The sequence below is a fragment of the Salmo salar genome, chromosome 23 (genome assembly GCF_965601325.2).
Source record: "Salmo salar chromosome 23, fSalSal1, whole genome shotgun sequence".
NCBI lineage: Eukaryota > Metazoa > Chordata > Actinopteri > Salmoniformes > Salmonidae > Salmo > Salmo salar.
This window is the reverse complement of record NC_138313.1, coordinates 23952196-23965989: the sequence shown is the minus strand read 5'-3', so window position 1 is coordinate 23965989 and position 13794 is coordinate 23952196. Positions and strand designations below refer to the sequence as shown.

The 13794-nt window shown below is 43.8% G+C and overlaps 1 protein-coding gene across 3 annotated transcripts in view; it reads left to right on the top strand.

Moving 5' to 3' along the window:
• The window catches only part of vamp4 (vesicle-associated membrane protein 4), a 32450-nt gene extending 27680 nt beyond the window's left edge, over positions 1–4770 (top strand). For all 3 annotated transcript variants that reach the window (XM_014169329.3, XM_014169327.3, XM_014169330.3), the window contains one exon: positions 20–4770. In XM_014169329.3, coding sequence (XP_014024804.1) covers positions 20–45 — 26 coding nt within the window. In that variant the 3' untranslated portion in view covers positions 46–4770. The remainder of the gene's footprint in view (positions 1–19) is intronic.
• The last annotated feature ends 9024 nt before the right edge of the window (positions 4771–13794 follow it).

Sequence of the window (13794 nt, the reverse complement as noted above, 5' to 3'; positions counted from 1 at the left end):
CTCTCTCTCTCTCTCTCAGTTCCAGTGATCTTGCGGTATCGCTAGTGTTTCGCCAGGATGAGGAAGAATCTCTCTCAATCCTTCTCCTCCTCTTCCTTCCATTCTCCTGCACAAAGTCCTCCACACCAGCTAGGGGGCACCATCTGCCCATAACCACAGATCTAGGATCAGCTCACCCTCTCCCAATGCTAACCTTTAACGTTAGGATGGAAAACACAAAACTGACCTAAGATCAGTGTCTACTAGGGATCACTTCATCCTACTCTGTGATCCAGGGCCAAGGGTGACACAGGAAGCATTACGTTGGTGTTACGTAAGGGTTGGGTTTGCGTCCCAAATGATATCTTATTTAGGGAATAGGGTGTCATTTGAGATACTGCCTGTGTCTCAGACACCTAATCAAACTGAAGGAGAACTCCATTCAGTACATAATACATATCAGCTAGTCATTAAGGTTTAATTTCATATCATGCAGTCAGACTGATTCTAATGATAGTGAGACTTTCAGTCAATCTGTCTGCTCCAGTCAGTCCGTCAGCAGCTTAGAAACCGGTTATACAGGACTTGCAGCACACCAAAATATTTGAAGATTAAGAATGGAACCCCTACCTCCACCTCCCATCTCACATGTTTAGAATGCTTTCAAGCCAAAACTGAAAATGAGGCAATGGCTAAATCTTAATACACTACAGTGGCCTCCTCTACTTGTCTCCTTTCCTTTTCTTCACCCAGTTTGATCTGACACTAGCGGGACTGGTTCAAGCCAGTGAGAGGAAGCCACTGTGGAGTATTGGGACACCGTGTGTCCTACTGCCATGTGTTACTGCTTGGCCACTGCTGATCTCATTTCCTGTTAGTAACACTATGCTAGCTGTCGCTCTCCAGATGGTTGAATTTTATTGTTTCTGTGATATTGAGTTCTGTTGGAAGGTCAACGTGAAGCTTATGAATGTCTGCTGCTATTCCCATTACCCCTGAGGAGCTAAGGGACAGACAATGTTCATTCCACTGCAAATGCTGGAGGCGTCTGGTACCACTTGTTTATTCTGTGTGTGTGCGTAAGTGCGTGCGTAAGTGCGCGTGTGTGATTTTCCCAGTCTGCCCTGTACTGAGATTGCGTGCCCCCGGTTTCCAAACATGCACGGCTTGTGATGCGGGTCACCAGTACTGCCACACCACAGCAGCATAACATTTGATTAACACTTGATTTAAATCAGTAATATTCAGTCTGGTTGGCTGATGGTTCGGTCTGGTTTGCTTATTTCCTTATAAAATCATAGACTTCGGAAGTTGCTGCAGCACCCCTGATAAATTGAAATAAATATGCCAGAGATATAGAATTACAGCTGTCTGTTCAGAAAGAAATGAAGTCATTCAGAATAGTCTACTACACCATGAGTAGGCCTGTCATTTAGCCACAGAGGATCAATAGATTTTTTTTTTTAATAGCCTAGCTCTGGATTGTAGCCCAATAACAAGGTATAGGCTACAGCCAGGAATGCGCTGCAAATCTACCAGTAAACATCATGCAGACAAAACAGGCCTTTCGCAATATTTAAAATGCAGTTGCAGGAAAACACAGATTGGATAGCAAATGGCTCCTGCTGAAAAGAGAAGACTAATCTGTCTGCTGTAGGATACCAAAATATTTGAGCAACTTCCAAAAAGGCGATCAAGTGGCCATTGTTTACAGGTTAGAGATAGGCTTTTGGCATGAGCGCATTAGCCATTGCGACTAGTGAGCTGTGCATTATTGCTCATTGGGTAAGTCAGTGAAACTGGAAAGCTTTTTTAAGACTAATTTCCTCCTCATATTGTACAATATGTGTGTCTCCACACACCTAGGCCTAGGCTATTGATGGATTCAATACGTTTTTAATGATTTCAGTGTCAAAGTAGCCTGTCATTTTGATCATTTTTGCGGTATTAAAAAAGATTCTGCTAAAGTCTGCAGTCATGTAAAATGACGTAGAATTGCATGAAATGCATTTACAAAAGGCCCAATTTCTCACGACTCTACTGCTCTATTCCACTACGCAAATGCGATGATATGCATGCAATGCTTTATTACACTGAACAAAAATATAAATTCAACATGCATACATTTCAGTTCATAGTTCATGTAAGGAAATCAGTCAATTTAAATAAATTCATTAGGCCCTAATCTATGGATTTCACATGACCGGGAATATAGATATGAATCTGTTGGTTTTTGATACCTTTTTTTAAAATGTTGTATACATTTTGTTAATTTCCACCCCCCCCTTTTTCTCCCCAATTGTCATGATTACAAACGTATCTCATCACTGCAACTCCCCAATGGGTTCGGGAGCGGCGAAGGTCGAGTCATGTGTCCTCCGAAACGTGACCCGCCAAACTGTGTGTCTTAACACCCGCCCGCTTAGCCCGGAAGCCAGCTGCACTAATGTCGGAGGAAACACCGTTCAACTGACGACCGAGTCAGCCTGCAGGCACCTGGCTCACCACAAGGAATCGCTAGAGCTCGATGAGCCAAGTAAAGTCCCCCCGTCCAAACCCGGACAGCGCTGGGCCAATTGTGCACCGCCCTATGGGACTCCCGGTCACTGCCGGTAATGACACATTGAACCCCAGGCTGTAGTGACGCTGCAACACTGCGATGCAGTGCCTTAGACCGCTGCGCAACTCGGGAGGACCCCACAGATACCTTTTTTAAAAAGGAAAGGACGTGGATCAGAAAACCAGTCAGTATCTGGTGTGACCACTATTTGCCTCATGCAGCACGACACAATTCCTTTACATAGAGTTGATCAGGCTGTTGATTGTGGCCTGTGGAATTTAGTCCCACTTCAATGGCTGCGCGAATTTTCTGGATATTGGCTAGAACTGGAAGACGCTGTTGCACACGTTGATCCAGAGCATCCCAAACATGCTCAATGGGTGACATGTCTGGTGACTATACAGGCCGTGGAAGAACTGGGACATTTTCAGCTTCCAAGAATTGTGTACAGATCCTTGCGACATGGGGCTGTGCATTATCATGCTGAAACATGAGGTGATGGCGGCGGATGAATGGCACGACAATGGGCCTCAGGATCTCGTCAAGGTATCTCTGCATTCAATTTGCCATCGATAAAATTTAATTGTGTTCATTGTGCGTAGCTTATGCCTGCCCTTATCATAACCCCACCACCACCATGGGGCACTCTGTTCACAACGTGGACATCCGCTAACCGCTCGCCCACACGACGACATAAACGCTGTTTGCCATCTGCCCGGTACAGATGAAACCGGGATTAATCTGTGAAGAGCACACTTCTTCAGCGTGCCAGTGGCCATCGAAGGTGAGCATTTACCCACTGAAGTCCGTTACGACGCCGAACTGCAGTCAGGCCAAGACCCTGGTGAGGACGACGAGCACGCAGATGAGCTTTCTGAGATGGTTTGTGCAGAAATTCTTCGGTTGTGCAAACCCACAGTTTCATCAGCTGTCCAGGTGACTGGTCTCTGACGATCCCGCAGGTGAAGAAGCCGCATGTGGAGGTTCTGGGCTGGCATGGTTACACGTGGTTTGCGGCTGTGAGGCCGGTTGGACGTACTACTAAATTCTCTAAAATGACTTTGGATGCTGATTATGGTAGAGAAATGAACATTAAATTCTCTGGCAACAGCTCTGGTAGACATTTCTGCAGTCAGCAAGCCAATTGTACTCTCCCTCAAAACTTGAGACTGTGGCATTGTGTAGTGTGACAAAACTGGCCTTTTATTGTCCCCAGCACAAGGTGTACCTGTGTAATGATCATGCTGTTTAATCAGCTTCTTGATATGCCACACCTGTCGCATGGATTGATTATCTTGGCAAAGGAGAAATGCTCACTAACAGGGATGTAAACACATTTGTGCACAATTTAGTAAATTAACTATTTCTTGAACTGCATTGTTGGTTAAGTGCTTGTAAGTAAGCATTTCACGGTAATACAATACCTGTTGTATTCGGCGCATGTGACAAATAAAATTTTATTTGAATTTGAGAGAATTAAGCTTTTTGTGCATTTGGAACTTTTACATGTTACATTTTATATTTTTATTCAGCATTAAAATATTTTTTTGCCATGCGTTCTGGTACCTCAGAGCTCCCCAGGTCACTCCCCTCTCGCGCTCACTTTTTGTTCCTGCACCTCCCGATTTACAAATTAAGCACTGAACATAGTCTAGACTCCAGCTAAACACCATATAGGCCTACTAAAAATACTCACACAAGCCACTAGCCATTCAGCCATGCAGTATAACATGAGTTAGAAGATTATGAATATAGGCTGTATTGTTAATTTATTATTTTTTAACATTGAAGATCATTTTTGTACTGATTGTGATTTATCTAGCTAGCTAACTAGCATATTTACATCAATTATCAGCTGATAGCCTACCTTATTTTCCCAATACGAGGCACTGTAACTAGCTTGCTTATAATTTGTGATGAGTGAGTTGTTGCAGAAATAAATAGGCCTATGCTAAAAAACAATTGCTACAGAGGCAGATAGTTTCATTTTGAGTACCTGCCCCCTGAAAGGTCTATGCAAGACCCTGGGTGTAACACTGCCTAATGTGATGACAGCACAGTCTCTAGCATATCTGTATACAATAACCCCTGCATCATCATTCCTTTTTTTTTATGTAATTTATTTGAGGTGTAAATATTGATCTGTAATGATGTACTATACTCTGTCATTACATTGGAAAACTGTGAAATACTGTAATGTTAATCTGATGTAATAAAATGATTTGAAAGAGTATCTGCATTGATCTGGATTTGACTGGAAGGGACTACATTTACATTACATTTAAGTCATTTAGCAGACGCTCTTATCCAGACCGACTTACAAATTGGTGCATTCACCTTATGATATCCAGTGGAACAACCACTTTACAATAGTGCATCTAAATCTTTTAGGGGGGGGGGGGGGTTAGAAGGATTACTTTATCCTATCCCAGGTATTCCTTAAAGAGGTGGGGTTTCAGGTGTCTCCGGAAGGTGGTGATTGACTCCGCTGTCCTGGCGTCGTGAGGGAGCTTGTTCCACCATTGGGGTGCCAGAGCAGCGAACAGTTTTGACTGGGCTGAGCGGGAACTGTGCTTCCTCAGAGGTAGGGGGGCCAGCAGGCCAGAGGTGGATGAACGCAGTGCCCTTGTTTGGGTGTAGGGCCTGATCAGAGCCTGAAGGTATGGAGGTGCCGTTCCCTTCACAGCTCCGTAGGCAATCACCATGGTCTTGTAGCGGATGCGAGCTTCAACTGGAAGCCAGTGGAGAGAGCGGAGGAGCGGGGTGACGTGAGAGAACTTGGGAAGGTTGAACACCAGACGGGCTGCGGCGTTCTGGATGAGTTGTAGGGGTTTAATGGCACAGGCAGGGAGCCCAGCCAACAGCGAGTTGCAGTTTAGACTAGTTTGGTCTTGTTGATGTGACACGTTTTAGTGGGGATGGGAAGAGAGAAGAAGGATGGATAAAGTGATGGGTGGATAGAGGAGCGGGGGGGGGGGGTGATTGTTGGGCCATAAGAGTGGTTTGTGTGTGCCATCTTACCCCTCTGGGCTAGTGTGTGTGTGTGTGTGTGTGTGTGTGTGTGTGTGTGTGTGTGTGTGTGTGTGTGTGTGTGTGTAGACGGTACGTGCCACCATATGGGTGCCTGGTTTCCCGTTCAGCGAGCAAATAAGGCCTGCTGGTATTCCTCTCTCACGTCTCATTATCTACCCTTTTTATTGGTGGCGTTCAAAGCCCTTTGATTTAATGGGCAGAACTAAGTCCCTGGGGTTAGAACCCAGACTGAGTTATAATACTGTCCCTGCTGCTCCTCTCATTTCACAGCTACTATTACTATTTACTACAGTACCTGGCACACACTTATAAAGGTAGAGACAATGACAGAGTGGAAAGTTGTACGGTCATTGTATAGTTAAGGGGTTTTCAAACTTTTCATGCCCAGGGACATCCGCCCAGGCAAACCGGCGACCCAGGGACCCCCATATTATTTTAGTAACAAAAAAAAAATCAAACACGGCTTGTCTTATTGGATGAATGGTAATGGCAAGTAGAAGTAATCAACATTTTAAAATGACTACATTTGGTAGACAGTTTCATAATTTTTTACATCCTCACATTTTATTGGAAGAGGAAGTGTAAAGTCTAACAGTGTATTAGCTGGAAATGTGAAGGTGTTGTATCTTGGCGGCGTAAAACAAATGTTGCTGTTGTTAAGGTAATTTGCTGCAATTCTATACATTTTGCCATGTGGTGTTCCTCTGCTTAAACATAATAAAATCAAATGGCATGTGGCCCCGAATGCAATTAAAAAAATAAAAAATAAAATGTCTCCCTGACTGTGGCTTTTATTTGATTGTTAGTTTTCAAAGATGGTATTATATTAAAAAATATATACACTGCTCAAAGAAATAAAGGTAACAATTAAACAACAAAATGTAACTCCAAGTCAATCACACTTCTGTGAAATCAAACTGTCCACTTAGGAAGCAACACTGATTGACAATACATTTCACATGCTGTTGTGCAAATGGAATAGACAACAGGTGGAAATTATAGGCAATTAGCAAGACACCCCCAATAAAGGAGTGGTTCTGCAGGTGGTGACCACAGACCACTTCTCAGTTCCTATGCTTCCTGGCTGATGTTTTGGTCACTTTTGAATGCTGGCGGTGCTTTCACTCTAGTGGTAGCATGAGACGGAGTCTACAACCCACACAAGTGGCTCAGGTAGTGCAGCTCATCCAGGATGGCACATCAATGCGAGCTGTGGCAAGAAGGTTTGCTGTGTCTGTCAGCGTAGTGTCCAGAGCATGGAGGCGCTACCAGGAGACAGGCCAGTACATCAGGAGACGTGGAGGAGGCTGTAGGAGGGCAACAACCCAGCAGCAGGACCGCTACCTCCGCCTTTGTGCAAGGAGGAGCACTGCCAGAGCCCTGCAAATGACCTCCAGCAGGCCACAAATGTGCATGTGTCTGCTCAAACGGTCAGAAACAGACTCCATGAGGGTGGTATGAGGGCCCGACGTCCACAGGTGGGGGTTGTGTTTACAGCCCAACACCGTGCAGGACGTTTGGCATTTGCCAGAGAACACCAAGATTGGCAAATTCGCCACTGGCGCCCTGTGCTCTTCACAGATGAAAGCAGGTTCACACTGAGCACATGTGACAGACGTGACAGAGTCTGGAGACGCCGTGGAGAACATTCTGCTACCTGCAACATCCTCCAGCATGACCGGTTTAGCGGTGGGTCAGTCATGGTGTGGGGTGGCATTTCTTTGGGGGGCCGCACAGCCCTCCATGTGCTCGCCAGAGGTAGCCTGACTGCCATTAGGTAACGAGATGAGATCCTCAGACCCCTTGTGAGACCATATGCTGGTGCGGTTGGCCCTGGGTTCCTCCTAATGCAAGACAATGCTAGACCTCATGTGGCTGGAGTGTGTCAGTAGTTCCTGCAAGAGGAAGGCATTGATGCTATGGACCGCCCGTTCCCCAGACCTGAATCCAATTGAGCACATCTGGGACATCAAGTCTCGCTCCATCCACCAACGTCACGTTGCACCACAGACTGTCCAGGAGTTGGCGGATGCTTTAGTCCAGGTCTGGGAGGAGATCCCTCAGGAGACCATCCGCCACCTCATCAGGAGCATGCCCAGGCGTTATAGGGAGGTCATACAGGCACGTGGAGGCCACACACACTACTGAGCCTCATTTTGACTTGTTTTAAGGACATTACATCAAAGTTGGATCAGCCTGTAGTGTGGTTTTCCACTTTAATTTTGAGTGTGACTCCAAATCCAGACCTTCGATGGGTTGATAAATTGGATTTCCATTGATTATTTTTGTGTGATTTTGTTGTCAGCACATTCAACTATGTAAAGAAAAAAGTATTTAATAAGATTATTTCATTCATTCAGATCTAGGATGTGTTATTTTAGTGTTCCCTTTATTTTTTTGAGCAGTGTAGTTCATTATCTTTTCTGCATGTTTTTTTTTTCTCTACAAACACAAACATTTCAAACTAAACGCCTATCAAATATTTCTGGCTTTTGTTTCACTTTATAATATACCAAATCTTAATGTATGTAACTAGATAGTTCAGTCCTCCAGTATGTTATTGTCAGCATTTCTATTTAAACAGTGTTTTCTTTCTAAGTCGTTGATTTTCTGTTGTAGTATTTCTAATTCTTTATGGGTTTTCTTTTTCTTCTGTGAAGTGTGAGCCATGATACAACCTCTCATGCAGTGAATTCGGAAAGAATTCAGACAACTTTTTCAAGACTTTTTCCACATTTGGTTACGTTACAGCCTTATTCTAAAATTGATTAAATAAAAAATTTTCCTCATCAATCTACACACAATACCCCCTAATAACAGTGAAAACAGGTTTTTATTATTAAAATTAAGAAACAGAAATACCTTATGTACATAAATATTCAGACCCTTTGCTATCAGTCTCGAAATTGAGCTCCGGTGCATCCTGTTTCCATTGATCATCCTTGACATGTTTCTCCAACTTGGAGTCCACCTTTGGTAAATTCAATTGATTGGACATAATTCGGAAAGGCACACACCTGTCTATATCAGGTCCCACAGTTGACAGTGCATGTCAGAGCAAAAACCAAGCCATGAGGTCGAAGGAATTGTCTGTAGAGCTCCGAGACAGGATTGTGTCGAGGCACAGATCTGGGGAAGGATAACAAATAAATGGCTGCAGCCTTTTAGCTCAAATAAACAGCAAACTTGGTTTCAAAAAGGGCAGCATTGAAGGTCCCCAAGAACACATTGGCTTCCATCATTCTTAATGGAAGAAGTTTGGAACCACCAAGACTCTACCTAGAGCTGGCCGCTCCGGCCAAACTGAGCAATCGGGGTAAAATTCTGAGCAATTGGGGGGAAATAGTGCTGATCAATCCACAAGCTTCGTAGTAGGCATATATTCACAAGAAAATATAAAAAAACAAATCACTCATTTTCCTCTCCTACCCTTTGCCCTTTGATGCTTCCTGCATAAATCTGTCCCCTTTTGTTGCAAAGGTGAGAGAGCGACCTTATTGGTGCCCATGTGCGGGGCCTTCCCTATAATGCAGGTTATTGGTCAGTGACAGTCTCTATCCAATACAAAAAAAGTATATATATACAGTACCAGTCAAAAGTTCGGACTTTATTTTTACTATTTTCAACATTGTAGAATAATAGTGAAGACATCAAAACTATAAAATAACACATGTAACTAAAGTGTTAAACAAATCAATCTATTTTATATTTGAGATTCTTCAAAGTAGCCACCCTTTGACTTGATGACAGCTTTGCACACTCTTGGCATTCTCTCAACTAGATTCACCTGGAATGCTTTTCCAACAGCCTTGAAGGGGTTCCCACATAATTTATGTGAGCACTTGTTGGCTACTTTTCCTTCACTCTGTGGTCCAACTCATCCCAAACCATCTCAATTGGGTTGAGGTTGGGTGATTGTGGAGGCCGGGTCATCTGATGCAGCACTACATCCCTCTCCTTCTTGGTCAAATAGCCCTTACACAGCCTGGAGGTGTGTTTTAGGTCATTGTCCTGTTGAAAAACAAACGATAGTCCCACTAAGCGCAAACCAGATGGGATGGTGTATCACTGCAGAATGCTGTGATAGCCATGCTGGTTAAGTGTGCCTTGAATTCTAAATAAATCACAGACAGTGTCACCAGTAAAGAAATCCCACACCATCATACCTCCTCCATGCTTCACGGTGGGAACCACACATGCGGATATCATCCGTTCAAATTTGGACTCATCAGGCCAAAGGACAGACTTCCACTGGTCTAATGTAGGTTACTCGTGTTTCTTGGCCCAAGCAAGTCTCTTATTATTATTTAGTAGTGGTTTCTTTGCGGCAGTTTGACCATGAAGGCCTGATTCACACAGTCTCCTCTGAACAGTTGATGTTGAGATGTGTCTGTTACTTGAACTCTGTGAAGCATTTATTTGAGCTGCAAATTCTGAGGCTGGTAACTCTAATGAGCTTATCTTCTGCAGCAGAGGTAACTCTGGGTCTTCCTTTCCTGTGTTGGTCCTCATGAGAGCCAGTTTCATCATAGTGCTTGATGGTTTTTGCGACTACACTTGAAGAAACTTTAAAAGGTCTTGACATTTTCCACATGGACTGACCTTCATGTCTTAAAGTAATGATGGACTGTCGTTTCTCTCTGCTTGTTTGAGCTGTTCTTGCCATAATATGGACCTGGTCTTTAACCAACCCTACCTTGTCACAACACAACTTATTGCTCAAACGCATTAAGAAGGAAAGGGTGGCTACTTTGAAGAATCTGAAATATAAATTATATTTTGATTTGTTGTACACTTTTTTGGCTACTACATGATTCCATGTGTTGTTTCATAGTTTCGATGTCTTCACTACTATTCTACAATATAGAACATAGTAAAAATAAAGAAAAACCCTTGAATGACCCTTGAACCCTTGAATGAGTGACTTTTTCCACATTTTGTTATGTTAGCCTTTTTCTAAAATTGATTAAGTAGTTTTTTTCCCTTGATAAATCTATACACAATACCCCATAATGACAAAGCAAAAACAGGTTTTCGATATTTAAGCTAATTTCTTAAAAGTAAAAAACTGAAATATCACATTTACATTAGTATTCAGACCCTTTACCTAGTACTTTGTTGAAGCACCTTTAGCAGCGATTACAGCATTGAGTCTTCTTGGGTATGACTCTACAAGCTTGGCACACCTGTATTCTCTGCAGATCCTCTCAAGCTCTGTCAGGTTGGATGGGGAGCATTGCTGAACAGCTATTTTCAGGTCTCTCCAGAGATGTTCGATTGGATTCAAATCCAGGCTCTGGCTGGGCTCTGGCTATGTTGTCTTGGCTGTGTGCTTAGGGTGGTTGTCGTGTTTGAAGGTGAACCTTCGCCCCAGTGTGAGGTCCTGAGTGCTCTGGAGCAGGTTTTCATCAAGGATCTCTCTGTACTTTGCTCTATTCATCTTTGCCTTGACCTTGACTAGTCTCCCAGTCCCTGCCGCTGAAAAACATCCCCACAGCATAATGCTGCCACCACTATGCTTCACTGTAGGGATGGTGCCAGGTTTCCTCCAATCGTGACACTTGGCATTCAGGCCAAAGAGTTCAATCTTGGTTTCATCAGCCCAGAAAATCTTGTTTCTCATGGTCTGAGAGTCTTAAGATGCCTTTTGGCATACTCCAAGCGGGCTGTCATGAGCCTTTTACTGAGGAGTGACTTCCGTCTGGCCACTCTACCATAAAGGCCTGATTGGTGGAGTGCTGCAGAGATGGTTGTCCTGGAAGGTTTTTCCATCTCCACAGAGGAACTCTAGAGCTTTGTCACCAGTTTTCTTGCTTCTTTAATCAGCACAACAGTTTTCAGCTGTGCTAACATAATTGCAAAAGGGTTTCCTAATGATCAATTAGCCTTTTAAAATTATAAAATTGGATTAGCTAACACAACGTGCCATTGGAACACAGGAGTGATTGTTGCTCATAATGGACTTCTGTATGTCTATGTAGATATTCCATTCAAAATCAGCTGTTTCCAGCTACAATAGTCATTTACAACATGAACAATGTCTACACTGTATTTCTGATCAATTTGATGTTCTTTTAATGGACAAAAAAGTAGCTTTTCTCTCAGAAACAAGTACATTTCTAAGTGATCCCAAACTGTTGAACGGTAGTGTATATTTCTTTTTAAACATTTTATTTGCTGACCCCCTGCAATACCTCTGGGGCCGTGGACCCCAGTTTGAAAACCCCTGGTATAGTTTACTGCTGGTTATAAAGGTTACAGTTCTGTAAGACACTCGCAGGCTCTTCTTCATCCTTAATCTTCATCACTCCGGGAGAGAGAGATGTTTGTACTTTAGTGGGCTACTATCACACACACACCTTGGCAGGACAGTGTGTGTTGGTCCAATTACGGATGGGTGATGTCAGATTCCAGACATAGGAGCAGTCATACCGGTAAAGAGAGAAACATAGAGATGCATGGTAGCTGGGAGAACTCTCTGCTCTGCCAACCTCCTGTTTTTCACTACAGGACACATGAGCCTATTGAGAGACCAGGGAATCAGACACACACACTATCAATCACAGAAGGGGTCAGACAGTTGGAGGATGGGGGAGGTGGATGTGGCTACCTGGAGGAAGTAGTAGAGAATAAATAACCATCACAACAACCCAGTATACTCTGTACTCGATATTCACCACTCATACTGTTGGCTAAAGCAGTAGCACTACGTACATATTCAGCAGGGTGACAACATGGAGGAAACACCAGCCAGGATTTACACAGACAAAGTACCTGTTTGTGGTTTAACTACTGTACTCCCTCCCTCCATTCCTTCTCCTCTCTCCCTCATCTCTCTCCTCCCCTTATTCCCTTGCCCATTTGTAATGGGTTCTGTAAAGACGTGCCCAGGCTAATAATACTGATCCAAAATCACTGGTTTCCTTAATCAGACACATACCCCACCAATCTTCCGACCAATCAGGGGTTGTGTTACTGCCAACTTCCTCTGTCATCCAATCAGAGGTGTTATTGAAGCTGTGCCAGCTAACAAAAATCCTGCCGTTGGAAACAGAGCTGGCCTGTACCAATCCCCCCAGCCCTCCATGTGTGTATCATGCGCACCTCTGCCATGTGTGTATCATGCGCACCTCTGCCATTTGTGTATCATGCGCACCTCTGCCATTTGTGTACCATGCGCACCTCTGCCATTTGTGTATCATGCGCACCTCTGCCATTTGTGTATCATGCGCACCTCTGCCATTTGTGTATCATGCGCACCTCTGCCATTTGTGTATCATGCGCACCTCTGCCATTTGTGTATCATGCGCACCTCTGCCATTTGTGTATCATGCGCACCTCTGCCATTTGTGTATCATGCGCACCTCTGCCATTTGCACAAGTGTCCCAAAGCTGAGGGAGTGAAAATTATCGAGGGTGTAGAGGCAAATTCGACCCTCAGAAAGCCACTTCGACTGAGCTAGCCAGGCTTCAGAGTGAAGTGCTATCCCGACATACACTGCGATATGTTTGGAGTTTGCTCAATTTCTTACAAAAGAATGGAGAGGCGTGCCTAATTATGTCACCTGCATTTGTTTATGTCTGATTTCGAGACTTTACACATGTAATAGATGAAATACCTCCCAAATTAAATGTTTAACTGTTACTGATTGTAAAACAATAGGGGAGATTTGTTCATTTAAATTTCATGCTCGTTTCATTATTTAAAAGTGGAACATGAATTGGATCATTCAAGTCAAGACTGTGTCCCGCAGTTGATGGGTTTGTTGATCTCATCGCCACTCTCTGGAAGTCACTCTTGGAGTTTCGTCATCAACACGGAGGGCCCTCCGAGCGAGTTGGTGAGCTAGCTCAATGTTTTGACCTCCCACCCTTTGCCATTCTTAACTTCTCTCACCATTCTAACCTTTGACCCCACCTCTCCCACACTTCCCTACTCTTTCCCTCTCTCCCCCACTCCCTCCCACTTCCTCTCTCCCCCTCTCTCCCCTTCAAATCCCTGGGCTCTGAGTAAACATGCTACCCTTTCATCCATCTCTGGAAATAAACAAGGGATCATAAAACTATGCAATGCGTGAGAGTTAGGAGGGAGAGATAGAGTTCTGTCTGGTGGGCAGTGGCTGTGCGTGCCTGTTGAATGAATGAATGAATGAATGAATGAATGAATGAATGAATGAATGAATGAATGAATGAATGAATGAATGAATTTATTTTCATGCCAA